This window comes from Monopterus albus, unplaced genomic scaffold (genome assembly GCF_001952655.1).
Source record: "Monopterus albus unplaced genomic scaffold, M_albus_1.0 scaffold103.1, whole genome shotgun sequence".
NCBI classification, from domain to species: Eukaryota; Metazoa; Chordata; class Actinopteri; order Synbranchiformes; family Synbranchidae; genus Monopterus; species Monopterus albus.
The window spans coordinates 2,464,077-2,491,393 of record NW_018127983.1 but is presented as its reverse complement, the minus strand read 5'-3'; the positions used below and the strand labels follow the sequence as shown (position 1 = coordinate 2,491,393).

Here is a 27,317-nt window from a genome sequence, read left to right as displayed (position 1 = left end):
TTTTTAAACAAAGATCTCCAATAGGTAGATTGCTCGGGGCATTTTCAGCAGACGTGGTATTCATAGGCAGGCTATGCTGGTACGTTACGGGTATAGTGAGCTATGCACATTTAATAATGTGTCAAAAAAATGTGCTCAGTAGATTTACACACAAAATGCAGCCTAATTTTACCTGTAAAAGACAAGGAAGAGCAGCAGATCCTCACTAGAGATGGCAGAAACCCCACATTTTTGGCTTGCATTGTTTTTTTGTCTGTTTTAGCTGCTGCCTGGAAAGGCTAGGCTGAAGCAAACTTTTGATTTTATTATTTACCAGTGGCTTCTTGATTAAAACTTGACATAGGAAATGTTAGGACATGGGAGCCTACTTCATTTTTGCATTCAGGTGTTTTGTCTGAAACCCAAAGACGTTAAGTTTTCTGTTAAATATGACAAAGTAAAGCAAGAAAATCACATCTGAGAAGCTGGAACTAGGAATTGTTAGGAAGGAAGTATGTTTGCTTGTACAGTGACACAATTGATTATCAAAATAGTTTCTGATTGATCGATTGAATAGCATATAATCATTTATCTAATGGGCCACTGTAGATTAGTAGCTAGATCATGCAGCATCACTATATCGCTTAGATTAGTTGGCCTCTTGCTTTGATACTGCAGGTCTGTGTATAAATGTGTCACACTTTGCTTTGAGGCTACTTTTCCTGCACTAGCAAACTTTAAAAGTGCATGTGGGTCACTTATTTAACAATCCTTGGCTCCAGCTTTGGAGAGTTTATTCATTGTCCTTGGGATATGGATCCACTTTCATGCAGTGGAAAGTAGCTAAAATAAATTTTGTCTGTATCTGCTCAGTGTACATTTTATTCTGTTCACCATCTGTTTGTCCACTGCTATATAAAGCCTGATTTCAGGCGGACACCACATGCATTTCAGTAGCAAAATTCAAGAAAAGGAATGTTTTTATATATTTGGGTGATAGCCATTAATGTCGGGGTTGGGGGTGTAAAGGTTCTGATTCCAAAACTGTGAATCAAATGTCCATGATCTGAGTTCACGGTTCCATCTGTGTGAAGTGCGACCTCATGCCCCCAAGCCCTAAATGCCACCATTGTAATAGTATAGCACATGAAAATCATAATATTACAGTTGTATTTAAAGTTGGAGAAAGTTGTATGTTTTGTTAATATTAGCAAACGCCTTCTCTCCGTGCTGGCGTTTCACTGATGGCGGATCTCGGCTCCTCCACACACACACACACACACACACACAGCCAGCAGCAGCTGAGATGCTGCAGGGGAGAAAGGCTGGACTGAAACCAAAGTTGAACTAACAAATTAACAACCATATGTTCTGTATGAGCAATAAAACCTCGGCAAGTAAAATACAATGAGTCGTTTATCGAAACACCTGCTAAATGAGCGTAAACCTGCAGGGAAGTAATAATTTCATACACCACAGGTATGTGTTAACCTCAGCGAGCTTGATAGGCTACTAGCTAGTCATAGCTACCTGCATAGATGTGACCGTGTCATGGCGATCAGATGGTGTGGTCCAGACGGTGTGCTCCTGTGTGGCCTCATCTCCCTCATGTTTGTCTGCCTCCTCTGTCCACGGCCGGTTCAGACCCACTCTGTCCACCTGCTCACCCTTCAAGTGTTTCACCACTTGCTTTACATGAATTGCACTGTTTTAAAAAGCCAAAGTTGTGGCTAAAACAGAGAAAAGAAGCTAAAATCACAAAAACCCAAATGCTTCGAATAGTTGTAGTTGTTTCCACTCAGTTTGATTTTCATTTTGCAACTGGAGCTACTTTGTCGTTGTAGCTGTTTCTTCACAAACCACAGCAATAAAATCATCATAGAATCTGTAAGTGAAATGGGTAAATTACAGTTAGACCGCGTTTATTAAAGAAATATAACTTATGTGCAGGTATTTCATTCTGTATTCTACAAATTGTTTATTTAACCTCTGTTTACTACATGATTATTAGTGTTTCACATTGCTGGTGATTTAAAAAAGTTACATTTTCCCTGTTTTTTCTTTTTTAATAGAATATAGAATATATTCACCAATCGGCCACAACGTTCAACCCATCTACCTAATATCGTGTGGGTCCCCTTCGTGCCTCCTATGCAGCCCCATACACAGCAAGCTGTGATCCACTGTGTGTTCTGACACCTGTCTGTCATAGCCAGCATTAGGTTTTATAGCAGTCTGTGCTACAGTAGCTCTTCTGTGGGATCAGAGCAGACGGGTTAGCCTTTGCTCCCCACACACACCAATGAGCCTCGGGCGTCCATGACCTTGTTGCCAGTTCACTGTCTGTCCTTCCTTAGACCACTTTTGGTAGGTACTAACCACTGTAGACGGGGAACACCCAACAGGACCTGCAGTTTGGGAGAAGCAATAACCCACTCATCTAGCCACCACAGTTTGGCCTTTATCAGAGTTGCTTAGATCCTTATACTTGTCCATTTTTTCCTGCTTCCAACTATTTAACTTCAAAAACTGACTATTCACTTGCTGCCTACTATGTCCCAACCCTTGACAGGTGCCAGCGTAAAGAGAGTTGGTGTTATTTACTTCACCTGCCAGTGGTTTTAATGTTGTGGCTGATCGATCGGTGTGCAATTGAATGCAGAATTTTGATCAACATTTTGAGAAAGAAGTTGAAAGGAATGTGTTCATTTCAGACAAATTTGGGGGGTTGGTCACAGCAACCTTGGCATCAACAAGCAGGCTGTCCTCCTTCATGCATAAAATATTAGTTTTTATAGCCAGCAGTTATTGAAAACAAAAGGTCTGAATCTTTCATTCTGCAGCTTACGCCATTCGTTTGCCTATTGTTCTGGTAGGGCGGACAAGCGCTATGTGGAGAAGTACTGGAAGGAGGTGCGGGTGGGAGACTTCATCAGGCTGCGATGTAACGAGATCCTCCCCACTGACGTTCTGCTGCTGAGCTCCAGTGACCCGGACCGCCTGTGCCACATTGAGACAGCCACACTGGATGGAGAGACCAACCTCAAGCAGAGGCAGGTCGTCCGCAGCTTCTTTGAACTGGTCAGTTTACCTGCTGTCTGTTTTCGATGCTGGATGTTCGAAATTATGTTGCACCCTTGCTATTATCACCAGTTGCTGCTCAAAGCTAATGGTTTTGTTTCCCTGTCTGATGATGGTAATTCATTTTATGTAGAGCTTAAATTTGTCATTTAATAGAATAGTCAGAAATCAGTTAAGTGTGAATTTGAGTGAAAATGCTGGTTATTGTCTAAATCAAGTAGCATTTAAAAAGGATTTGTTTCTTTATTTTCATATCCATGTACCTTAACAGTTTGGCATTTTTAACTGCTGGTTTGGCATTTTTTGCATTTTATAGATGCATAAAAAGAAATTAAAAAGATAATGTGTGTAGTGACCCATGAGGAAAGCAGCAAACCCTCTGTAACTACAGTTCAGGTGATGCCAAGAGGGTTAAAAGTGAAATATACATGTAGAAGTTAGTTCACAGGAGCCATACAGGGTAGATCTAATTGGCATTACTGCACTTTGTTTGGCAAATGTATGTTCAGCAAAGCCGAACAGGCTACCATCTGTTTTTAGTTTAAAATGCTCTGGTCAGGAGTCGCGGCCACTTCCTGAATAATCAGCTGTTTGTGTTTTTGTTTGCAGGATTGCGATTTTGACCCCTTAAAGTACAACAGCATCATTGAATGTGAAAAGCCCAACAATGACCTGAACAGATTCCGAGGCTACATGTGAGTATTTCCTTGTTCAGTCTGTGTGCGACATCTGCTTTGAACCCACGATGCTCAACTTTATCACGTTAACTGACAGTTTTCAAGGTTTCAGATTTCATTTTCATTTCACTGTTAATTAAGTGCAGTAATATTTTGAGTGATGCAGCACGTTACAATGGAAATAAAGTGAAGCTGTGGTTTGTTGACAAGAGTTTCCAACTTATAATTCGGACTTAAACCGTTTTTCCAGGTCAAGATTAGGATTTGCCTTCTTGGTGTGCGGTGGCAGGGTTTTGCACATTTAAAGATGTATAACCAGATTCAAATGAACCATCAGTTACTGTTTGCACCGTGGTTACTGAAACTGGCCTGTACAAGAGCAAGCCAACAACATGCCCTCACTCTGCTGTATGTATCATTTATGGGTAATGTTAAATTAGTTGAACAGCTTTGAGTCACCCTGGGTAAAAGGTTGGGTAATATCTTCTGCGGTTCTGCAGGAGCTTTTTTCAAATCTGAGAAAATCTCCGGGCTCAGGTTTGAAGACAGATCTTTTAAAACAGCCATGATCACTAACTGGGGGTTGTGGACTTTCAAGACACTGGCATTTTTCTGATATTGTGTAATGAAAGATTTTATGCAGTTGCATTAGGGGAAATGCAGTATTGCAGTATGCTGTAGCCATGCTAGGGACAAAAAAAAAATCAGTGAATCTCAGCATCCTCTGCTTTGATTTTGACATTAAATCACCAGATTGCAGCTTTAAATCCTGGAATGCCAACTGGCATCCATCTGTACTATATACATTTGCAGTAATGCAGTGGGAAATTGGTTATTTGATGCTTGTATTGTAATGTGTTACTCTTCAAAGTGATTGTCACCTTTATGTTTTTTGGTAATTTAGCTTTAAACCATCTCATAGCTTGACATTTTTGGAAATATGCAAATAAATTTGAAGTCTGTGTTAGTTGCCTAGCAAACTCCTGGTGATGACTGGACTTCAGGAAGTCACTGTGCTTGGTGAGGAACTAGTAGGGCATGCACCTTGCCATAAAACTACAAATGGCTGTTTATGGAATTCAGTTTTTAACAAATGTGATATAATGTGTTGGTGAATTTTAGAGGTGCTAGAGTCTTTATACTAGGCTAAGCTAACAGGCCGCTAGCTGTATCTTTAAATTTAAGACGGACAATTGTGAGAGTAGTGTCATTTTTCTCACCTAACTCTCAGCAAAAAAAAAAGTGAATAGGACTGTTCCTCAGAGCTATTCAAACAGCATATGGTAGTTATGTTTATTGATGAGATGCAGATTGTTAGTATTAGTGAGCTCCTATCTATTGTCAGTTTTCAGAGACCTGGATGTCTTTATGGTCTTTTCATGGTGTTTCCCTACTGGGACATCTTGGACACGTTTGTGTGAGACACAAGATGAGAAACATCCCCTGAGCTTAAAGTAAACCCGCTGGGTTGACCAGCACTCACATCATTATGACATTTATTCTTTGCTCAGAAGGAGACCAGATGCTGCAGGTATTCAGTTGCCTGGCTACGGTGGAGCCCCTGGCACAGCAGCAGAGCTGAGGGGGGAGCGGGGGAGGGCGCTTGTCTCAGCAGTGTTTTATTACATTTATAGCCAGTGGCACAAAATCTAATGTAACTACCTTTCTGGTGGAGAAAGCACTCTGCGTCTCAGAGTGTTATCAATTTCTTGAACAGAGTGAGCTATGAACTAGGACAAGCTGTGTGTTGAAGCTCAGGGACACTGGTATTAATCTATATCGGTGGTGATGTGTCAGTCAGCCTGCTGTCAGAGGCCAAAGGATGAACAACGCTGACAGTAAACATGCTGACAGCTGTGGGACATTCAAAGAAGCTACAACAGAGATTACTAAATACTGCCCCTATATGCTATTGTACTTGTAATCCTTGATTTGGTAATGGGATTAAGGCTGACATTTAAAGATCAGCTGTTCCCCACAATAGACCCTCAGTTAATATAGCTCAACATACATCACACTTTGAGTTATAGAAGCATTTTGTGAGAGGGGGTTGGACTTTCTTGGTGGGCTGGTTAAAAGCTGAGTTTAGTCTTTGTGTCACATCTACCCGCTGGATAAGCGTGACACGCTGTCTGATTCGCTCCGAGGCCGAGGGGTTTCTGTGGAGCAGCAGCAGGATCAGGGCCGCTATGTCTGAGGGAATTTGTGCTGACATGAGGACTTCTGCTGAGGGAACACCACGATGCTGGAGCATGATCAATTGAGGTGCTCAGCAGAGTGAACTGATGTTGTCTTGAGGGCTCTAGTGTCAGGATTTTTCACCTGAGTGTAAAGACATAACCATGATCGTTTTGCCTAGTTTGTCCCTTTGGTCATTTTTATGCCTCTTCTCCTTTGACAGAATCCATCGAAGCGGCAGGAGAGATGCACTTTACAAAGAAAACCTGCTGCTGCGAGGCTGCACCATCCGTAACACAGAAGAGGCTGTGGGAATAGTCATTTACGCAGGTCAGCCCCCAAAATAAATATGCTGTCTTGTTCAGCACTCCATATTTGACTTGTGACCAGCTGCTGCTCACACACTGCGTATTTTCGCAGGTCACGAGACTAAAGCCATGCTGAACAATAACGGCCCGCGCTATAAGCGCAGCAAACTGGAGCGACAGATGAATGTAGATGTGTTCTGGTGTGTCATCATCCTGCTGGTCATGTGCCTGTTTGCGGCTGTGGGTGCGTAACAGTTTAAGAACTATATAAACAGCGGTGTGGGAAGTCTGTGTGGCCCAGGTGATAAATGTCAGTTTAAAATGATCATTTCTTTAGATTAGTCATGAAAACGTAGTTCTCCTTTTGGACTGAGTTTACTGTGCTTTTATTTATATCTTCTCACTTCAGTGTTTTGATGAGTTGACCTTGTGGTGTTGCTGTTCTAGGTCATGGGCTGTGGATGTTTCAGTACGGAGATAAGAGACCTGTGTTTGACGTTCTCAGTCCAGAGGGGACAGACTTATCACCCATCATGTCAGCCATTTATCTCCTCCTCACTATGATCATCGTTTTTCAGGTACGAAACAGGGACAAGCAAGACATGGAGTATTACTGACATTAAACACAAGTACTGCTGCAAATCAAAACAGCAGTTTATTAGCTCCCTGGGGTGTGTGAGACCTCTTCATCTTCACAATAATCTGGAAAAGCAATGAGAAAGCACATGCTTCATGCTGTAAAATAATCTTTGTAATGCAAGATTAAAATAAAAAAGAAGTTAGTTTTATTTGGTTTGGTTGTTTGCCTGCAAGCAAAAATGTCAGGCTGTTCTGTGTCAGATGTTGCAGCTAGTTTTGAAATCAATGAAAAGCCTGTGATGATAGCTGTACAAACAGAAACTGTTTGAGGCTGTAGACCTACCACAGTATTTCCAGACACGGTTTGATAAAATTTCAGATAAACACGTGACTGTTGGCATTCGGGCACAGGCTGAGCCGCCCTCCCAAAAGCTATGACTCATCTCTCCATTTGTGTTGCCTTTAAATGACCCACTCTGGATTACAATGAATGTATTAACCAAACATGTGCCAAGACACTTGTATATAATTTCTTTAACTCTAACTCAATTTTTATGCAACATTTGGACATATAGAGAAGTTAAATCTGTAAAAGTGGTTCCTAGTCTTTTTGTCAGACATTATACATATTAACCCATTACCTTTAGCCAGCTGTAAATCTGTAATTCTTAACTAGCCAGCTTAATTAGCTGCCTGTTTTAACCATTACTTTTGGCCATTTCAGCATTTATTCTTTACTTATTCTTAACAGTTTGTATGTATATAAACCATTTATGGATTACTTGTACATATTTCATTGATTATTCATTCATCACTTTTAGCCGCTTCATGTTTAATTATTTTTAGCCATTAATTCATTACTTTTAAAATATCAGTTTCAAGAATTTAATTTTAACTTGTGCTTACTTGCTACAGTAGCTAGTTTTCATGTATTTTGCAGTTTATTTTATCCAGGTGTGTGTAATATTTTTTTTATTCAAAATTTCTAGTTTTTTTTTTTTTTTGTTTGTTTTTTTTTCAAAATAGTTGACATAGTTCCACATACAGTAGCCCAAGAAAACTGGTTGGAAATCACTGCTGTTAATGTTGCACGAAACAGGCTGGAAAAACCACTGCACCGCTGTGACCTACCTCTTCTCTAATAAACACTCTCTCCTCTCCCAGGTGCTGATACCCATCTCCCTTTTTGTGTCGATTGAGATTGTCAAAATCTGCCAAGTGTACTTCATCCATCAGGACATGGATCTATACGATGAGGAGACAGACTCTCACCTGCAGTGCAGAGCTCTTAACATCACTGAGGATCTTGGCCAGATGCAGTACATCTTCTCTGACAAGACAGGCACGCTGACAGAGAACAAGATGGTGTTTCGCCGCTGCACTGTCGCAGGGGTGGAGTACTCACACGATGCCAATGGTGAGACAAGCCTGTAAACACACACACACACACCCTCCCTTACTAAAATAGTAAGTAGTCATTGCCTTTTTAAATCACTTCTAATGGTGTGTGCAATCTAGCTAGAAGACTTGCTATGTACCAGGAGATGGATTCTGAGGAAGAGGAGTGTACGTCTCACGGTGGCACCTTACCCAGGCGGGACAGTGTGAGCAGCCATCAGAGCGCCCGGGTGGTGCTGCGCTCCCATAGCACCAAGTCCCACCGCAGGACGGGCAGCAGGGCAGAGGCCAAGCGAGCCAGCATCCTCTCCAAGCACACGGCCTTCAGCAGCCCCATGGTCAGTGCACCTGACTGTCCCGCTGTACTCCTGGTACCCTGTGCTGTCTGTTCTCCACTGATAAACCCTCTCGTGTCCTGCAGGAGAAAGATATCACCCCCGATCCTCAGCTCCTAAATAAAGTCAACGAATGCAGCAATCAGATGGACTTCATGCGCTTCCACAGCCAGTCCATGTCCCAGCTGCCCTCTGACCTCTCTGACATCATTGATTTCTTCATTGCTCTCACCATCTGCAACACTGTGGTGGTGTCCTCCCCCAACCAGCCCAGGCAGAAGGTAAAACTCACCTCAACAAAATCAGACTGATCATACGTTTGGAGCTTGCATGTCAATCTCCCAGTTGAACTCTTTTGCCTTTATTACACGTGCTTGTTCTTTTACATCGCTGTGGTGGTTTTGTGTCTCTGGGTGGGAGTTTAATGTCTCTTTGTGGTGGTGTTGTGTCCTGTTTTGCCTTCACTAAAACCATACTAGTGGCATGGCAGTGTTGCTCAGCTGATTTACCACAGACAGTAATATCTCAACATAGATAGCCATGACATTCAGGACCTTTCTGAGGTGTCCTACAACTGCATCGTCCCAGTGCACAGTGGCTGTGTTTGGTTTACCTGTGCCAGCATGCCGCTTGCTACGTAGCTGCAAGGGCAGGGAAACTTGTTTAAATGGATTGCAGTCAGCACAAGAAGTGGTGATACAGTATGATGCTGATCTTCATCAGCTGATAATAGTATTTCCAGAAAATAGGTGATTCTTTCATATTAAGCAACATGATGTCTCTGCTTTTGAGCACAAAGTGAACAGCCTGTACCACCGAGCGAATACTGCCCCAAAGAGCCCAGACACCAGGACACAATCTTGATGTCAAGCGTGATTCTGTGGGTTTTATTTAATCCAATCATGATTTTACACAGTCTAGAACAGCAATGAATACCCTCTCTGCAGAGTTTCTGATTCATAATAAAAAGCTGTGGGCAACTGGGGAGATGTAGTGTCCATATTTTCTGACCACAAACAGGCTGCTGTTCACCGTTCTACTGGACTCCACATGTTGTTTTGTTGATGTGCCACAATTTTCCATGGCCTCAGGTCGGCACAAGCAGCATGTGCTGTTTCATGTGCCGAATTTAAATGGAATGGAGACCACGCCCACGCAGCACTTACTGGCATCGTGACCGTCAGGTTTTGGAATGCTCACAAAGTTACAAAAAGCTGCAGAAAATAAAATGTCAAGTTGCTTTTGTTTGGAGTCTCGTACTTTGTAATGTTTGGACAGCTGTCTTCTGACTGACATGCTCATAAGTTTGGCTGTAAGACAAGAATAATTATGTAGAAAGCTGGGAGGTATTTTAGGATTGTCAGTAGAGCATCCAGTAGGGACTAATTCTATTGATATCCTTCCTACGAACTAACACAAGGGTCCCTCTTTTTATCTTATTTATTTCTCTTTATTTTATGCCAGGAAAGGTCCCATTGAGATTAAAGATCTGTTCTTCCAGGGAGTCCGGGTCAATCAGGGTGTCCTCGCTGACCTCACATGTTTTTTGTTTCTTTAACAACATGGGAGTACTTCATAACTTTTGATAAAAAGAATTCAAAGTGCTGCATGTTATTTTGAGCACTTCTATAAAAACACTTAAAATCGCAGAAACTTCTAAAGCTCTCGGCGTCCTTCTGATGTTCCTCGGTGCAATCCAACTTGTGTATCCATTTTGTGTGTGGGTGTGGTCGCCCTGTTCAGAGCTGATATCCTCTCCTCTCCACACACTGAACACCAGCTCACTGCCCTACCAGCCAGAGGCACAGACCTGTTCAGATTTATTTTTATTTACTGTTATTATGATGTGCTTGCGGCTAACCCAGCACCTGAATGAAAATGACTCTGGCATTTTGATGCCGAAAGCTACAGGCTACTGGATTTTTTTTTTTTTTTTAAATTGTATTTATTTATTTATAAATGCATCAAACTAAGTGATCTTAACCTACAGCCTTATGTGTGAAGGTTTTTAGTTTCCATAGCCTTTAGTTTTTAAATGGGAATCATCACAACAAGTTTATTAAACCAACTTGCACCCATTAACATGAGTGATTGAAAGTTATCTTGAGAATAAATTGGGCTATTTGATGGGACAATGAGTCTTAGTACTGTAAAAAAATAAAATAAATATATACAGTGGTGTGAAAAAGTGTTTGCCCCCTTACTGATTTCTTATCTTTTTGCATGTTTGTCACACTGTAATGTTTCAGATCATCAAACAAATTTATATATTAGTCAAAGATAACACAAGTAAACACATCATGCAGTTTTTAAATGAAGGTTTTTATTATTAAGGGAAAACAAAATCCAAAACTATATAGCCCTGTGTGAATAAGTGTTTGCCCCCTAAACCTAATAACTGGTTGGGCCACCCTTAGCAGCAACAACTGCAATCAAGCGTTTTCGATAACTTGCCATGAGTCTTTTACAGCGCTGTGGAGGAATTTTGGCCCACTCATCTTGGCAGAATGGTTGTAAGTCAGCCACATTGGAGGGATTTCGGGCATGAACTGCCTTTTTAAGGTCATGCCACAGCATCTCAATTGGATTCAGGTCATGACGTTGACTAGGCCACTCCAGTCTTCATTTTGTTTTTCTTCAGCCATTCAGAAGTGGACTTGCTGGTGTGCTTTGGATCATTGTCCTGCTGCAGAACCCAAGTTCGCTTCAGCTTGAGGTCACAAACGGATGGCCGGACATTCTCCTCCAGGATATTTTGGTACACAGCAGAATTCATGGTTCCACTTATCACAGCATGTCTTCCAGGGCCTGAAGCAGCAAAACAGCCCCAGACCATCACACTACCACCACCATATTTTACTGTTGGTATGATGTTCTTTTTCTGAAATGCGGTGTTACTTTTACGCCACACATAATGGGACACACACCTTCCAAAAAGTTCAACTTTTGTCTCGTCTGTCCACAGAGTATTATCCCAAAAGTCTTGGGGATCATCAAGATGTTTTCTGGCAAAACTGAGACGAGCCTTTATGTTCTTTTTGCTCAGCAGTGGTTTTCGTCTTGGAACTCTGCCATGCAAACCATTTTTGCCCAGTCTCTTTCTTATGGTGGAGTCATGAACACTCACCTTAACTGAGGCAAGTGAGGCCTGCAGTTCTTTGGATGTTGTTGTGGGGTCTTTTGTGACCTCTTGGATGAGTTGTCGCTGCGCTCTTGGGGTAATTTTGGTCGGCCGGCCACTCCTGGGAAGGTTCTCCACTGTTCCATGTTTTCGCCATTTGTGGATAATGGCTCTCACTGTGGTTCGCTGCAGTCCCAAAGCTTTAGAAATGGCTTTATAACCTTTTCCAAACTGATAGAGCTCAATTATTCTCTTTCTCATTTGGTTTTGAATTTCTTTGGATCTCGGCATGATGTCTAGCTTTTGAGGATCTTTTGGTCTACTTCACTTTGTCAGGCAGGTCCTATTTAAGTGATTTCTTGATTGCGAACAGGTGTGGCAGTAATCAGGCCTGGGTGTGGCTAGAGAAATTGAACTCAGGTGCGATAAACCAGTGTTTTGACTATATATATATATATGGTAGTGCAACACAAAAAAATAATGTTAATGGATTTAGCACATTATTCTTTGTCATACTTTGTACTATCCTGGCAGTCCTTAGCAGGAAAGTACAATCAAGCCATGTGAGTTATGCTGTGGCCTACAACTTGAACCTTGTTTTTTAGAACCTTTTTGACATTTTACTCAGTTGACACTATTAAAAATATGACTTGGCTATTAGCAGTTACTGTTTGTAGTGTATTCATGTATGTTCAGACAACTGTCCCTGGATGACCTTTATACTGGGGAAGACTTTAAAATGATTCTCAGGCAGGTTCTAGAGTTATCAGTGGATTTATGGACATATATTTGTGGTGGACATCAGATATAATGAAAGTGTTAGTCAAGTTGAATCTAAAAGTGTGTATCATTTCTGTGTGTTTAGCTTTGACTGAGCTTAGTGTCCAAGAAGGAATGAAATTTTTTTAACCAACTGCGCCACTCAGTGAGTTGTTAGTTGCTCCATGTAAAGCCAGTGATAGGAAGCCCCTAATAGTCCTAACCTCTAAGGCTGATTCTTATGTGGAAACAGAGGCATGGTGTATTAATGAGGAAGTAAAGGAAGTAAAGACGTTTGTAATCATTCATTCAGATGTCTTTTTTTTTTTTTTTTTTTTGTTTTCCAGGTCCGGGTGAGGTTTGGGCTAAAGTTCCCAGTCAGTCCCCAGTCAAGACCATTGAGGACTTCATCAAGCGCTTTACTCCTAGCCGACTAACCTCAGGCTCTAACAGCAGCAGCTCCTCCAGTCTCTTTCTTCCAACAAGGGATGCTCCAGTGTGCTGTCCTCCCCCTCTGCAGACAGCACCCTCACCAAACTGGATGAAGAGCATCCTGGAAGCCTGGATCATGCCTTCAGCACCGTCCTGCCCTGCTATGATGGGAAGGCCTGCACCCCCGAGGAAGGTGAACTGCGCTACGAGGCTGAGTCACCTGATGAGGCTGCGCTAGTCTACGCTGCCAGGGCCTACAAGTGCTCCCTGGTCGGACGCCTCCCTGACCAGGTGACCGTGGAGCTACCACACCTGGGGAAGCTGAACTTTGAGCTGCTGCACACTCTGGGCTTTGACTCAACTAGGAAGCGCATGTCTGTTGTGGTCAGACACCCGCTGACAGATCAGATCACAGTGTACACTAAAGGAGCAGACTCTGTCATCATGGACCTCATCAAACCTCCAGACACAGGTAGGAGAACACAAATCCAGTTTGTTGTGTCCAGCCGAGAATTTATCAGAACATAAAGGTGAATTTCAAGGTGGCACACTAATACACTGCCTTTAACGTGGTTTTAAGATGGTACCACATAGTGTTGTGGTATGGAGTGCTGTATCTTCACTTCACCATGGTCAGTCCAAAATGGTGCATTGTTTTCAGTCGTAGCTGCTTCAAGTTATGTGAAAAACCGTGATTATACTGTTTGCTCTCTGTGGACTGAGACACCTACACAGGGTGGTGGTCTTTGTCTTTACAGAGCACATAGCCACTCCTATCCCAAACTTTCATGCTTTCCACTGACGTAAAAGTATGAGGTACAGTAAAATGTGTAAGAAGTTGTGGGTCGCTACTGCAGAGCTCAGTGCCCAAAGTCGGGGCTTCCTTGTGTTCTCCCCCATGAACTCAAAAACCTTAGTTTCCTCACTTTACGTTCGTTAGCATCCTAATGGCAAAGGTGTACTAAGTTGTTAGTATTCCAGGCACACAAAGAGCTACACAGGCACTTTCCATTAATGCTTTCTTCACAATGACCAGACATCTGTAGGGCTGTTCAGTAAGGCCTGTTTCAGCCCTAACACTGAAGGCTCGACATAAATACGCAGTTTGCTGTACTGGAAATAACATTTATTTAAGTTGTTTGTTTTTTTAAATTGATTAATTTATTTATTCTGTAAAATGCCACACATGCAAGAGGCATTTTATTCATAAACTTCAGTTTATGTGTCACAGGTTAGTTTTATTTACTGTTCGACATCTTCTGTGGCTCTGAAGGAAGCTTTCTGAAGTCTGAGAAAATAAATATTGGCCTTGAGACTTCAGACTGATCCATAGAGCTTTCACACCTAACCTGTTTGGTTTGGTTAAAACGAACAGCACTGTGTTTGCCTGTCTGTTTTTTTATGGGGGTGTGAAAGCTTTGTTGACCTCTGGTGCGGGCTAAGCAGCCTGACTGAGACCTTTCTTTTTAGGTGGCATCGATCTGCTGTCAAACTGATTCTGGTGCAGTTTGTTTGTGGTGTGAAAGCGAAGCAGAGCAGCCACAAGATTGTGTGAGAGCAGATACTATATGTGAGATTCAAAGACTAAACTCATAAATTCATCTGCTCATTGTGAACGCTTAAGAAAGCGATCTCCCAATCTCTATAAGCAATATGCAGCCTGTTTTTATACAGATGATTTTGAAACCATGGTAACTTCTATTGTCATCAAGACGTGATCATGAGGATTTTCCCTGATAAATCAGAAAGAGAAGTCAAATTACAGCAGAGGTGCATTTCTGTGATGTTTCAGGTGCTGCAGATGGAAAGCTAATGAGCTATTTAGCAGTGCACCAAAGCATTTTCCCAGTAAAAAAAAAAAAAGTAAGTGAAAGCACAGTAACTCTCTCCCATAATATTGTGGATTTTAAAAATCTCCTTGTCAGTGTTTATGATATACAGTTTAGTAAAGTACAGTATGACTTGATGTCAGTTTTTTTGTCCATATGGGACTGTGAGGCACTGGTACAACAAGATGACAGTCACCAAAACTATCCAATCACTGAATCACCTTTCAGTCCAAGTGTACTCTCATGGATTGTTTAAGAACAAAGACAGGTGTGAACATGAACTAGACCACAATTAACAGGCAGCAGTGTATATATTTTTTTCTCAGTAGGCTGAGCTAAATGAACCAACTACAGGTGTTAAAAATACCTGTAAAGTGAGCATTTACCTTGGAGATAGGGGCCACCGAATATGTTGAGTCACATTATAGGACGTGTATGTTAACATGTTTTGGGACCCATACCAGGGACTACAAGTCAAGATATCATTTAGACTTTTTGTCTCTAATGCCCCCAGTTTTATGGAAGTGCAATACTAAATGTCATGAGTGCTCCTTTTAAGATATCTGAAACTAGCTTTTCTTTTCACAGTGGCAGTGATTTAATAAGGATGGATTGGATTTAATTTCAGGGTGTAGTGTTGGGGGTAAACACCTCAATAGCTGGCCATGTTTACTCCAGATATTTATGCTGTGATGGTCTTAGTCAGCCTGCGCAGCAGCTTATCTTGATTTCCTCTCAATAAAAACATGCTGACCTGTCCTGTTGCATGGTAAATCATTTATTTCACGTCTGGTTAGTGGCTCCCGCCTGTTCATTAGAGGCAGGTGGATCTTGTCAACAAAGCGACTTAGAAAAACAAGTTCCAGCCAAATCATCCTCCTGTGGTGAATGAAGACTTGTTAACTGCAACAGATCAGTGGAGGCAATTGCTCCCATCTTTTTTTAGCATGCTCTTCAGCTAATGTGCAGTCCTTTTGAGGAAATTGGGATTGCAATATGATTTATTATATTGGTTTTCCATTAAAAGGGTCACTTTAGTCCCTTTGCATTTAGGTATATGGCTGTGCTGATTGTTCATTTTAATGTCCTTTATAGAGTAGTGTCTGAGCTGGCACAGCATGCCATCTTCAGAACCTTTTGACTTACTTAAAATTCATAGAGTGCCGCTGTTCACCAGAGTGGAGACACTCCGTCGAGACAGTCCTCACACACGCCCACACCCCTCTTCCAACATGTCTTAATTCAACAGCTTTAATGGCTGGGAGGGTCTTTCTTTACACAGACAACTCACTACTTTGTTTTACCACTGGATCAAACCAGCCAATCAAAATGCAGTACGAGTTGGGCCTCCTCATAACACAGACCTTCATAATAGCTCTATTCAGGTCGACGAGGGAGTTGTTCAGTGTCACTCCAGTAACACAGCACAAGGAGGTGATGGAGGTAGACTGTACACCCTTGAGGCTTAGAAGTTGGAGTTTTTGTCTGATGTTTCCTGTTGAACAGCAAATTATACCTTAAAACAGAATTTACCTTTTAATGCTGTTAAATTTTTTTCACTAAAAGAAAGTCTCCCTATGACAGTTAATTTAAAAAATGTTTGACTCTCCTGTATTTGCAACTTATTTGTCAAACTGAACAAAATCATATTATTAAAGCTGCTGTAATGAGTGATTAACATTAATCGAACAACTACATGTGATGCTCAGGGGGTCACTCATGGTGATGAACCCACAGAGAACTTTTTACTTTCCCTGGGCTACTCTAGCTGCTCTCTGACTGTTGTTTGTCAGACACCGCAGGCAGCTGTTGTGGTGAAAAATCTTTTTGTTTTTAAAAACCTGCTGTGCACCATCTTCCATCTTGTTGGTGAACGGCGTGGAACATTTAGCAGCTAACTGATAGAGAATATCCCTGAGGAGTTAAAGTAAACCAAAACAGAACTAACAGAGTGAATGTTGGACTTGCATTCATCAGATGAACAGAAGCACAACTCCAAATGAAAGGTAATGCTGTCCCCTGTCTGCTGGATGTGTAAATAGGCAACTTTTTGCAAACACATTAGCCATATCAAAAAAGTTTAAAGGTTCCAAAAAAATGCCCTGTTAAGGTTTTATGTAAACAAACTTTGTTTACATTTTTACTCACCAAGATACCTTCTGTGTATCCTTTGTCTTTGAGGTTTTCTACTCTGCCTTTGTTGTTGTATTACGTTTCTGTGTGTCAGTGAAATAGAGTGAAACCACTTGCTGCAGGTGTCCTCGTGCACATGCAGAATGGGGAGCCACACAAAGTGTTACTCTTCAGGGTAATTTAACATACAGGTTACAAGTCGTATTTTTTGGTAGATTTTCCCATTTTCAGAGGCAGGAAAAATATACGCTGCTCAGTTCTACTTGTGTGCTGTCAAAAAATAAAATCTGAAAACTCATGCTGTTCTTATGTTTTTGTTTGTTTGTTTGTTAGTTTTTTTTTACCAAAGAGGAAAATGTTTTTCTCTCATAAGTGAGAAAGATGAGGCTGCTGTATAACTTTAATCTGAGACAACCATAAGTCTGCTTTAGTTGACTATCATTTATCATGGTAAAAATGTTAAAAAGCCCCATGTTTGTGTTTGAATTCTTAGATTACTGACAGTGTTAATTCATTCCTCTCAGTAAAAATACTTTTGCGTGGCGGTGCATGTGCTGCAGTGCCTGCCAAGCTGTTGTGTTATCAGTGAGATTACATGGCTGGCGATCAGTGTGTTGGCTGGTACATCTGTGTCAAGAGACCGATACAGCCAATCTGTTTGTACGCTGTCCCCCTGCCAGAGAAATGGCCAACATGCTGCGCCAGAGAAACTCTTAAGCAAGACTCTATTGCAAAACCTGAGACTTGAAACATCTAAAATAACAATATTCTGTGCTCTTAAAATCATTTACAATGTGAAGTAGGTAAATGATGTTTGTAACTGGAGATAACAGATCACCTTTTTTCAATCTAGCCCAGACAGCCTGAATATTTTAAAGTCTTGGTGAAATATCTTGCAGTGCAGTGTACATGGTTAATTTAAATGTGAAGACAGATGGCTTTTATCTGCCTCTTGGAAGAAGTTGTTGGCAATCTGGAACCAAAATGCTTGCATTACTTATATGTATTCCCTAAAATTAAGGACATTTCATCTTCACTCTTCTTACCTTTACTATTTTTAAGGTAACGCCAAAGGGAAACGCCAGAAAAAGATTGTCTTCAGGACCCAGAGCTACCTGAACCTGTATGCTGCAGATGGCCTTCGTACGCTGTGCATTGCAAAAAAGGTACCAGGGATCAATAAATCTACCAAGAAGTGCTGAACAGAAGCCCTCTCTCATTAAACTGCTTCAGAACGTGGAGATGATGTGTCTCAGTGGCTGTTTGGCGGCTTGTTTTTAGCCCACAGCAGACAATCACATGGGCCAACCCTTCCAAAGTGACATTCTTCATGACTCAGCCGCAATCTGTGCCACTTTCGCAGGCTGTTAATTTATGCTTTCACAGGCCGAGCTCATTTTATCTCTGCCTGTGCAAAGCCCATCACCAAGGCAGCGTGATAAAACACCTTCTCAGGGTCTCACATTCTCCCATGGATCCTCCTCTGCCTTGTAGGCACCAGAGGAGAAGCTGCTCCCTTCTTAAATTTTGCCCTAATACTTTAACATATGATTGTTTGTGTTTATGTGCCAGATTCTGAGCAAGGAGGAATACGCCTGCTGGCTGCAGCATCACCTGGAGGCTGAGACGTCCATCCAGGGAAGAGAGCAGCTGCTCTTTGAGTCGGCTCTAAGACTGGAGACAAACCTGCACCTTTTAGGTCATTGTCACACTTTATTTAGCTCTAGGCCTCCCAAGAAGATGCCATGTTCCTACTAGAATTTTAGTTTTAATGTTACACCTTTTTTTGTAAATTAGCATATAATATTAATGTTGGAGTGTCACAGTCAAGCATCTTCACCTACAGGAGCAACAGGCATTGAAGACCGGCTACAAGACGGTGTTCCTGAAACTATAGCCTCCCTGAGGAAAGCAGGCTTGCAGATATGGGTGCTGACAGGTGACAAACAGGAAACGGCTGTAAATATAGCATATGCCTGCAAACTGCTGGACCCTGAGGAGGAGATCCTGACATTGAATGCTGATTCTCAGGTGAGCAGCAGCAACCAGAATTTCACTGACTCTGCCCTACTACACTGAACACAAAATGTGTCTTGTCACGTACGGGTTTTTAACACCGGGAGCAGCACAAATAATTTATACAGATGGCAAATTTTTCAGAGGCAAATAAAATGCAACACATACATTCACATCAAACATGATGCAAATATATGTTTTGGGCTATAAAACATAAATCTGGCTAAATGAAAAAGAATGGAGTCAATTATGACCTAGTGGTGATTTTACTACATAAAATTAGTAAAACGGAAATTTTGGGTGGATCCTATCCTGACACAAAGATGAGGACATGGAGAGTTTCCCTGCTTGGTTTAGGTATTGAAGCTTTACCACAGCTACCTCTGGACAGCTTGAGCCTGTTGGCTCAGGTAACGGACACTTCGTGTGAAGAGGCAGAGGAGCAATTTGAGGGAGCCCAATGAACAACAATTAGCTGTATCTGCTACTGCTATACTACTTTAAAATTACGAATTTCTTAATGCTTTAATGCGTGAGTTATTATATCTGGTACTGAAGCATGGTGAGCATTTGGCAACAGATGCACCAGGAGCACAGTTCATGTTAGGTTGATTCTTAAAAAAAAATAGTAATGCGTGTTTCTACTCACTAAATCAGATGCATCATTATATAGACCTGTGTGGATAGACAGAAAGGCCTTGACACCATGCATGGCACACTGTAGGAAGTTGGAAAAATTGACCTTGGAGCGAAGAATATTGCCATGCGAATGAAAATGCATGAAAAATTTGCCTCTAGTGTGGCAGCTAAAATATGTCATATTGGTAAAAACAATTATAAATATGTGTCTGTTTTTCCCTCATAGTTAAATGTGTATATTATTTAAGGAATCATTCAACTTTTTATGTTGCATTGAAGATCAAATGAATGACTACGGCGGCTGCAATTTTGCTTCCTTGCAACCAGATTCTGCACAGTAGCGATGAGAAGTGGAGAGGCAGCATCAGGCCACCAACTGAAGTTGTCAAGTCATCCGAAATACACCCATTTTTACATGATCAAATAACTTTCGACTTTCCAGAAGAATGACGACTTGTACACACACCAACATGAAAATATCTACCTAAAATGACAGAAATCACCTCTAGGAAAATTTGATTTGATATTTGAGTTTTAGCTTGAATCGTGTCCCACCCACTAACATGGATGAGGAGGGGGATTGTTGACCTATACTGCAGCCGGCCACAAGGGGGTGATCGAGTTGTGGTGGCATCACATCAGCTCTCCGGATGTCCATGGTTTTTCTTTGTGATGTTGAGTGGTACCAAAACAATACCTTGAGCCAAATCCGTGTAAAGTATGTCTGACTTTTTCTTTGGCAAGGAGTGGTGACTTATGGGAGTTTTCGCTGGTTGCTTGGCAACTGTATAACGTCAAGACTCCCAACAGGGTCACTGCGGGTTCTTGAAAAGTCTAAAATCAATTAATCTGAATTTTAAGGCTTAAAATGTCTTAAATACAGTTGTGATAGGTTTTAAAATGTACTAATCATCTTTGGGTTAGGGTGATTGTTTTAACATTAAGTTGGTCCTGTAATGTCACATTGACTTCAAAAAGTGCTTTAGGAAAATGTTTAGGTGATAAAGTAGCACCGACTGTGGTACAGAGGTTGAACTACACCTTTAACATAATACCAGTATACTTGTTGTATATCTGTATATACTCTCCTCATTGAAAACACCACCTTTATTAAAAGTGGACATATAATGTTTAATTCTGTAATGTTTAAGCATCTGGTTGTCAGATGTGAAGCAAGGCAAGCAACTTTAAAAGCCCAGTGTTCTGATCCAGAAGTGCAACTCCCTCTGTGTTTGTCTCTGTACTAGGAGGCGTGTGCGTTGTTGCTGGAGGAGAGTTTACACTACATCCAGGCCAAATTCCTCTGCAGCTCTTCAGACCAAGCCACCAAGACATTCCACACAAACTTTGCACTCTTTGAGATTAATCCCTCTTCATCTCCATTGTCCTCCTCATCCTTTCACACCACTCCCTTCACTGTGCACCGTCTGGGCCTGGTAATTGATGGGCGTACCTTGGCCTATGCCCTGGATAAGAGTTTGGAGGATAAGTTTCTGGCCATTGCACGGAGTTGCCGTTCAGTACTCTGCTGCCGCTCCACGCCACTGCAGAAGAGCATGGTGGTCAAACTGGTGCGGAACAAGCTGAAGGTCATGACTCTGGCCATAGGTAAGCACAAGGTCAACAACACACTTTACACACATTGATCTGTGCAGTATAACATCCCTTTGTCTTAAGCTCTTAACCCAGCTGCTTTAGATGTGCTTTGACTGACAGTGCAATGTCGGCCTTACATAATGACTTTTCAAGCAATTTCTAGTCATATACAAATTTCCAGCGTAAGAATAAAATCAAGAGTCTTGTTACAGTCGTGTTGCCCTGGTGTCATCTCAATCATTTAGTGTAAGGTGGTGATCTGAGCTGTTTTAACTCAGTCTGAGCTCTCTCCAGCAACAAACAGGAAGCAGCATAGCAGGCACAGAAACAGTGGTCAATACATAATATATCTATGAGTAAATATGATGTAGACTCTGACTCTGAGCCTTGGAACGCACGGTTCTATTGGACCATTACGAAGGAGAAGAAACTGGTGGAGTTGTGGAGTGAGCAAGAGTGTCTGTTTGACGTGTCATAGAATCTGTACCGTGACAGAACTGAGAAAGAGAAAATGTGGACAGACCTCACTGTCCCCTTTCAGTCAACCAGGGTCAGGTCCACATTCTACGGTGTATTCTCTTTTTTATTTTTTGGCTGGTTTTTGTTTTTGTTTTTTTCGAGCAGAACACTGCACACGCAAGCGCAGCTGTAGCCAGACACATGAACATATGAGAAGTTGTCTCAAGAGAAATCTAATTGCAGTCTTGGATATAGTTATCCTGCATGATCCCCAGTTTTTGCAAAACCATAGCCTTTGACTAAAAACATTGTCTTTTAGATGCGAGTACCAATATCCACAACCTACCACAAGATCACAGTTGGACTTGGGCAGCTCATGTGCATGCTTTGATTTCTCTGGTTCTATTTTTGTCCAAAAAATCATTTGGTGAACAAATATCATGGAAATAAAATCATTTCCAGCCCTATTCTGAAAAGAAACTGAATATTTAATCACGTGTCACCATAAACACGTGCATGTGTGTATGGTGGCAGACACACAAGAACTGGAGACTGAGAAGTTTAGGGTAAAGCATTTCTTTTTATTAAGTAGAAAGTATAAGCAGTAAACCTTAATGCTGTCACCAGGTTGTAAGATCCAACAGCGTCCTAAAGGATCAAAACACACTGGAGTACCAGCACGGAGCTGCTGAGAGGGGGAAATATCAATTTAAAAATGCTCTAAAATACATTATGTCCTACAGCTTCAAACCAGATTACCTTTAGCGTTTCATGTTTCAGGTAGTTTATGTAATGAATTTAATTTCCTTTTCTCATAAGAAACGGCATTTAATCTTCTCAAAGATTTCAAAAGCTTGTGAAGGTTTGGAAAAAGGTGCTGCCTGCCCAAAATGCTAATCAGCTTGTAACACCATCTTTAACTAAAGTTAAGCTTCACCTTGACCGCTGCACAGTTAATAAACACATTTTTGTAAAACATGTGAAACTGTTGCTGTAGATGATTTCCCATCTATACAAGTTCTACATTCTGGTTTTAATTTTGTTAAAGGGGAACTTTAAGCACAAGGTTCTATTTACAGTTTAAACCCAGAGAGAACACTTATGTAATGTCCTCTGTCAGTGTGATGATTTGCTGTGGCGACCCCTAAACGGGAAAAGCCGAAAGTGACTTTCTAGTCTAGTCTTTGTGTGAAGCTGTCATTTTAGTTTTTATTAGTTTTAGTCACATTCATACTCTTTTTTTAGTCTAGTCTAGTTTCAGCCAACAAAATCTGAGCATTTTAGTCAGAAAACTGATGACATTTAGTCTAGTTTTAGTCAATGAAAATTGTATTTGTCTCTTTTTTTAGTAATGCAGTTCTATTTAACCCAGTCAATATAGTACCTAGTAGTATAGACAAAACCAAAAGTTTCTTTTAGCCAAACCCATTTCAAACATTATATTATTGTTACCTTTTATAGACTCAAGAATACATCCAATACACATTTTGTGTGATTTTGTGGTCACATTTCTCCCCATCTTTTTCCACAACACACTGTTTTCTTTTCCACTTCTATGTAATTAAAATTTTTCCAAATGTCGTTTCTTCTTTTTCTCCCAAAAACGAACCCCGGCTGGCCGGCCATCGATCCCTTTCTCTGTGTCAGACTTAACTTTGTTTGTTGTCATCTTCTAAATAATGCCGCGAGTGGGGCTTAAGGAAGTGACGTCGCCTGCGTCTGCGCAGTGCGACCTGAAGCGGCCCCTGAAGCGAGACACGGGAATAAATACTGCAAAATAATAATAATAACGCGACTGAACGAGACGAAATAAGGTTATAACATTTCTTTTCATCTCGTTTTGGTCAACGAAAATGAAGAGACATTTTAGCATAGTTTTTATTTTGTGAACCACATTTAGTCTCGTTTTTTCGTCAACAATATTGCATTGTACATTTATAGTCATCACACAACCAGCATCTTCGTTGCGTCTCGTCTCGCTTTCGTCACGTGATAAAGGTTCGTTGACGACGATATTTAGTCATAATTTTCGTTGACGAAAGCAACACTAGGTGTAAGGTTTCGAAGAAGTGGCCATTTAGGAGACGGGTTAGATCTAATGAAAGGAGCTTTTGAGTTGCATCATAGGAAATGTATGGGCTAGCATTTCTGGAACTTGACCCATACTGGGTCTAAAAGGCAGGATGTCGCATCCTAAGTTGCTTCATGACTACACTCGTTGTGACCAGTCTTGTTCTCGTGTAAGGGCCATACCTTACCTTAAAGCTCCTTTTAAAGACTCGCAGTGTTCAGGCCACCATCTCTTTGGTAGCTGACTTTAGAGATGAGATCTGAGACTAAAATAATACTAAAACTGAAGCCTATACAGGAATGTACAGCTGCAGTCAGACGTTCCCCAACACCTTAGCCAAATACATTTAAAGTCAGTTTTTCCATAACCCCTGATCACTGCTTTATTTTAAAAATGTGAAATGTCAGAACAGTAGTAGAGAAAAAGATTTATTTCAGTTTTCATTTCTTTCATCACATTCTCAGTGGTCAGAAGTTTACATACACTCAGTTAGTATTTGGTAGCACTGCCTTTAAATTGTTTAACTTGGGTCAAACGTTTCAGGATGCCTTCCACAAGCTTCTTACAATAAGCTGCTGGAATTTTGGCCCATTCCTCCTGACAAACTGATGGAATTGAGTCAGGTTTGGAGGCCTCCTTGCTCGCACACACTTCTTCAGGTCTGCCCAAAATGTTCCATTGGACTGAGGTCAGGGCTTTGTCATGGCCACTCCGGTACCTTGACTTTGTCCTCAAGTCATTTTGCCGCAACTTTTGGAGTCAGATTGGGGTCATTGTCCATTTGGACAAGACCCATTTACGACCAAGCTTTAACTTCCTGGCTGATGTCTTGTGATGTTGCTTCAATATATCCAGATAATCTTCCTTCTACATGATGCCATCTATTTTATGAAGTGCCCCAGTCCCTCCTGCAGCAAAGCCCCCCACAACATGATGCTTCCACCCCTGTGCTTCACAGTTGGGATGGTGTTTGTCAGCTTGCAAGCCTTTTTCCTCCAGACATAACGATGGTCATTATGGTCAAACAGTTCCATTTTTGTTTCATCAGACCAGAGGACATTTCTACCAAAAGTCAGATCTTTGTCCCCATGTGCAGCTGCAAACTGTAGTCTGCCTTTTCTGTATCGATCTTGGAGCAGTGGCTTCTTCCTTGCTGACCAGCCTTTCAGGTTGTGTCGATACAGGACTAGTTTTACTGTGGATACAGATACTTTGGTAACTTTCCTCCAGTGTCTTTACAGGGGCATTTACTGTTGTTCTGGGATTGAGTTGTAGTTTTCAGACCAAAGTCTCTAGGAGACAGAACTCATCTCCTTCCTGAACGGTGTGATGGCTGTGTTGTCCCATGGTGTTTATACTTGCATAGTATTGTTTGTTACAGATGAATGTGGCATCTTCAGATGTTACTCCCAAGGATGAACCAGACTTGTGGAAGTCCACAATATTTTTTCTGAGGTCTTGGCTGATTTCTTTTGATTTTCCCATGATGCCAAGCAAAGAGGTGCTAAGTTTGAAGGTAGGCCTTAAAATACATCCACAGCTGCACCTCCTATTGGCTCAGATGATGTCAATTAGCCAATCAGAAGCTTCTAAAACCATGACATCATTATCTGGAATTTTCCAGGCTGTTAAAAGGCCCAGTCAACTGAGTGGATGTAAACTTCTGACCCACTGGAATTGTGATATATTGAATTATAACTGAAATAATCTGCAAACAACCGTTGGAAAAATTGTGTCATGCATAAAGTACATGTCCTAAGTGACTTCTCAAAATTTGAGTTTGTCAACATGACATTTGTGGAGTGGTTAAAAAAAAAAAAAAAAGTTTTAATGACTTCAGCCAAAGTGTCAGTAAACTTCATTTGTATCTAATGTTGCAATTTATGTAAGTTCTGTTCAGGTGAGTGTGTCCCAAAGCCTAAATTTGAGCATCTCATTCAATGGGCTCCAATACACAGCCATACAAACAAACTTAAACAAATTCCCTGGTCTTCAGGCACCATGAACACATTATACCTTTTCCCTGTTTTGGTAATTCATGACATTTGTTCCTATATCATGTCCATTTTTATCATGATTATCAGTCTGGCTGCTTCAGTGTAATGCAGCAGAGGTGAAGCTCTCGGCTGTGCCTCCTGCTGTGTTGTCATTGTGGGTTGACTTTGAAATTTGGGTTGAAGAGAATTGCACACATAAACACACTTTGTGCACCTTTGCTATGGTCACTGATTTAGAGCAGTGTTATTTTAAGGCATCTTAATAATTGCACACATGGGCTTAATGAACCGTAGCATAATAGAGATGACATGACGATGTCGGTGTGACCTACTGTATGGCTGCCTTGTCCCTGTTTACCTTTTGTTTGCTTCTGCTGCACCAGAGAGGGGAGATGGTCCAGTTTTCGCCAGAGAAGCACTTTTTTATGTCATTGCTACATTATGTGGAGGAAACACTGCAGCTCCAAACAATCTGTGAGCTTGCATCTCTCTGGGAACAGCAGATGATGGTGAAGCATTAATATTGGCCTGTCCTCTAACCATAGTGTTACAGCACTGCGTCCTGAGAGATGTCAGTCCCCCATCTGCTGTTACACCACTAACACCTACTTTTGCTTCCATGTAAATTAGATTTACAGTGCCTTGCAGAAGTATTCATACCCCTTGAATTTTTCCACATTTTGTCACATTACAACCACAAACTTAAATGTATTTTATTGGGATTTCATGTGATACAAAGTATCGCATAATTGTGAAGTGGAAGGAAAATGATACATGGTGTTCAAGATTTTTTACAAATAAAAATCTGAAAAGTGTGGCATGCATATGTATTCAGCCCCTTTTACTCTGTCTAAATAAAACCAGTGCAACCAATTGCCTTCAGAAGTCACCTAATTAGTAAATAGAGTCCACCTGTGTGTAATTCAATCTCAGTATAAATACAGCTGTTCTGTGAAGCCCTCAGAGGTTTGCTCTGCTCCTAAATTTAGCAAGTGCACTTTTGTTAGCAAAAGTAACACCAGTACCAGAGTAATTCTAAGCCAACCAACTAGAGGCACCAGTAAATAAACACAGCTACAGTAACTAACCTCTCTTTGCACATGCCCCCTGAGTAGCCAACAAGCTACTTTGGCTTGTTAGCTTGGATTTTAAAGCATTAAAGCAAAGTGTGCAGCAGCTGCCTGGTTAATTCTGTGTTCTCCCTAAAGCTCCGTGAACCTGATGATGTCGTCAGGGAGAGCAAGCAACATTGGAAAAGAGAAAAACAAGTCTCTTTAGTGGTTGTAGCCAACTTGATGTTATCTACATGGTGCTGGCAATTAACAGTGAGCCTGTTAGAATCCTACGGTATACCATGACAGGGCTCACGTTTAACATAGGGTTTTTTCTTTATTCCACTGATTTTTCTTCCTTGAAGTCTGACTGATTGAGACAGGTAATGGATAGTTGTTTTCTCTTTTAACAATAAAGTCCACAGAGAAATATAAAAATGGTGTAGGACTAGAAAAGATTTCAACTTCTTCTTACTCCTTTTCGAACAAGGATTGCCTGATTTGATTAGTTTGCCAGAGATTGGACACGCATGCTTTGTTCTCTTGGGTTTTATTTATCATTTATATAATTATGTTTGGAATAAAAATCTATCCATCCATTTTCCTCTGCTTATCCGGGACCGGGTCGCGGGGGCAGCAGTCTAAGCAAAGATGCCCAGACTTCCCTCTCTCCAGACA

The 27,317-nt window shown here is 41.3% G+C and overlaps 1 protein-coding gene across 1 annotated transcript in view; it reads left to right on the top strand.

Moving 5' to 3' along the window:
• atp10a (ATPase phospholipid transporting 10A) overlaps nt 1-27,317 on the top strand; it is a 43,089-nt gene that overhangs the window by 2,264 nt on the left and 13,508 nt on the right. The window contains 14 exon segments of the mRNA XM_020609968.1: nt 2,856-3,060; nt 3,670-3,755; nt 6,139-6,245; nt 6,336-6,467; nt 6,671-6,801; nt 7,967-8,219; nt 8,321-8,538; nt 8,622-8,816; nt 12,774-12,867; nt 12,870-13,319; nt 17,872-17,975; nt 18,382-18,508; nt 18,656-18,840; nt 20,712-21,072. Of these exon segments, the coding sequence (XP_020465624.1) occupies nt 2,856-3,060; nt 3,670-3,755; nt 6,139-6,245; nt 6,336-6,467; nt 6,671-6,801; nt 7,967-8,219; nt 8,321-8,538; nt 8,622-8,816; nt 12,774-12,867; nt 12,870-13,319; nt 17,872-17,975; nt 18,382-18,508; nt 18,656-18,840; nt 20,712-21,072 (2,648 nt within the window).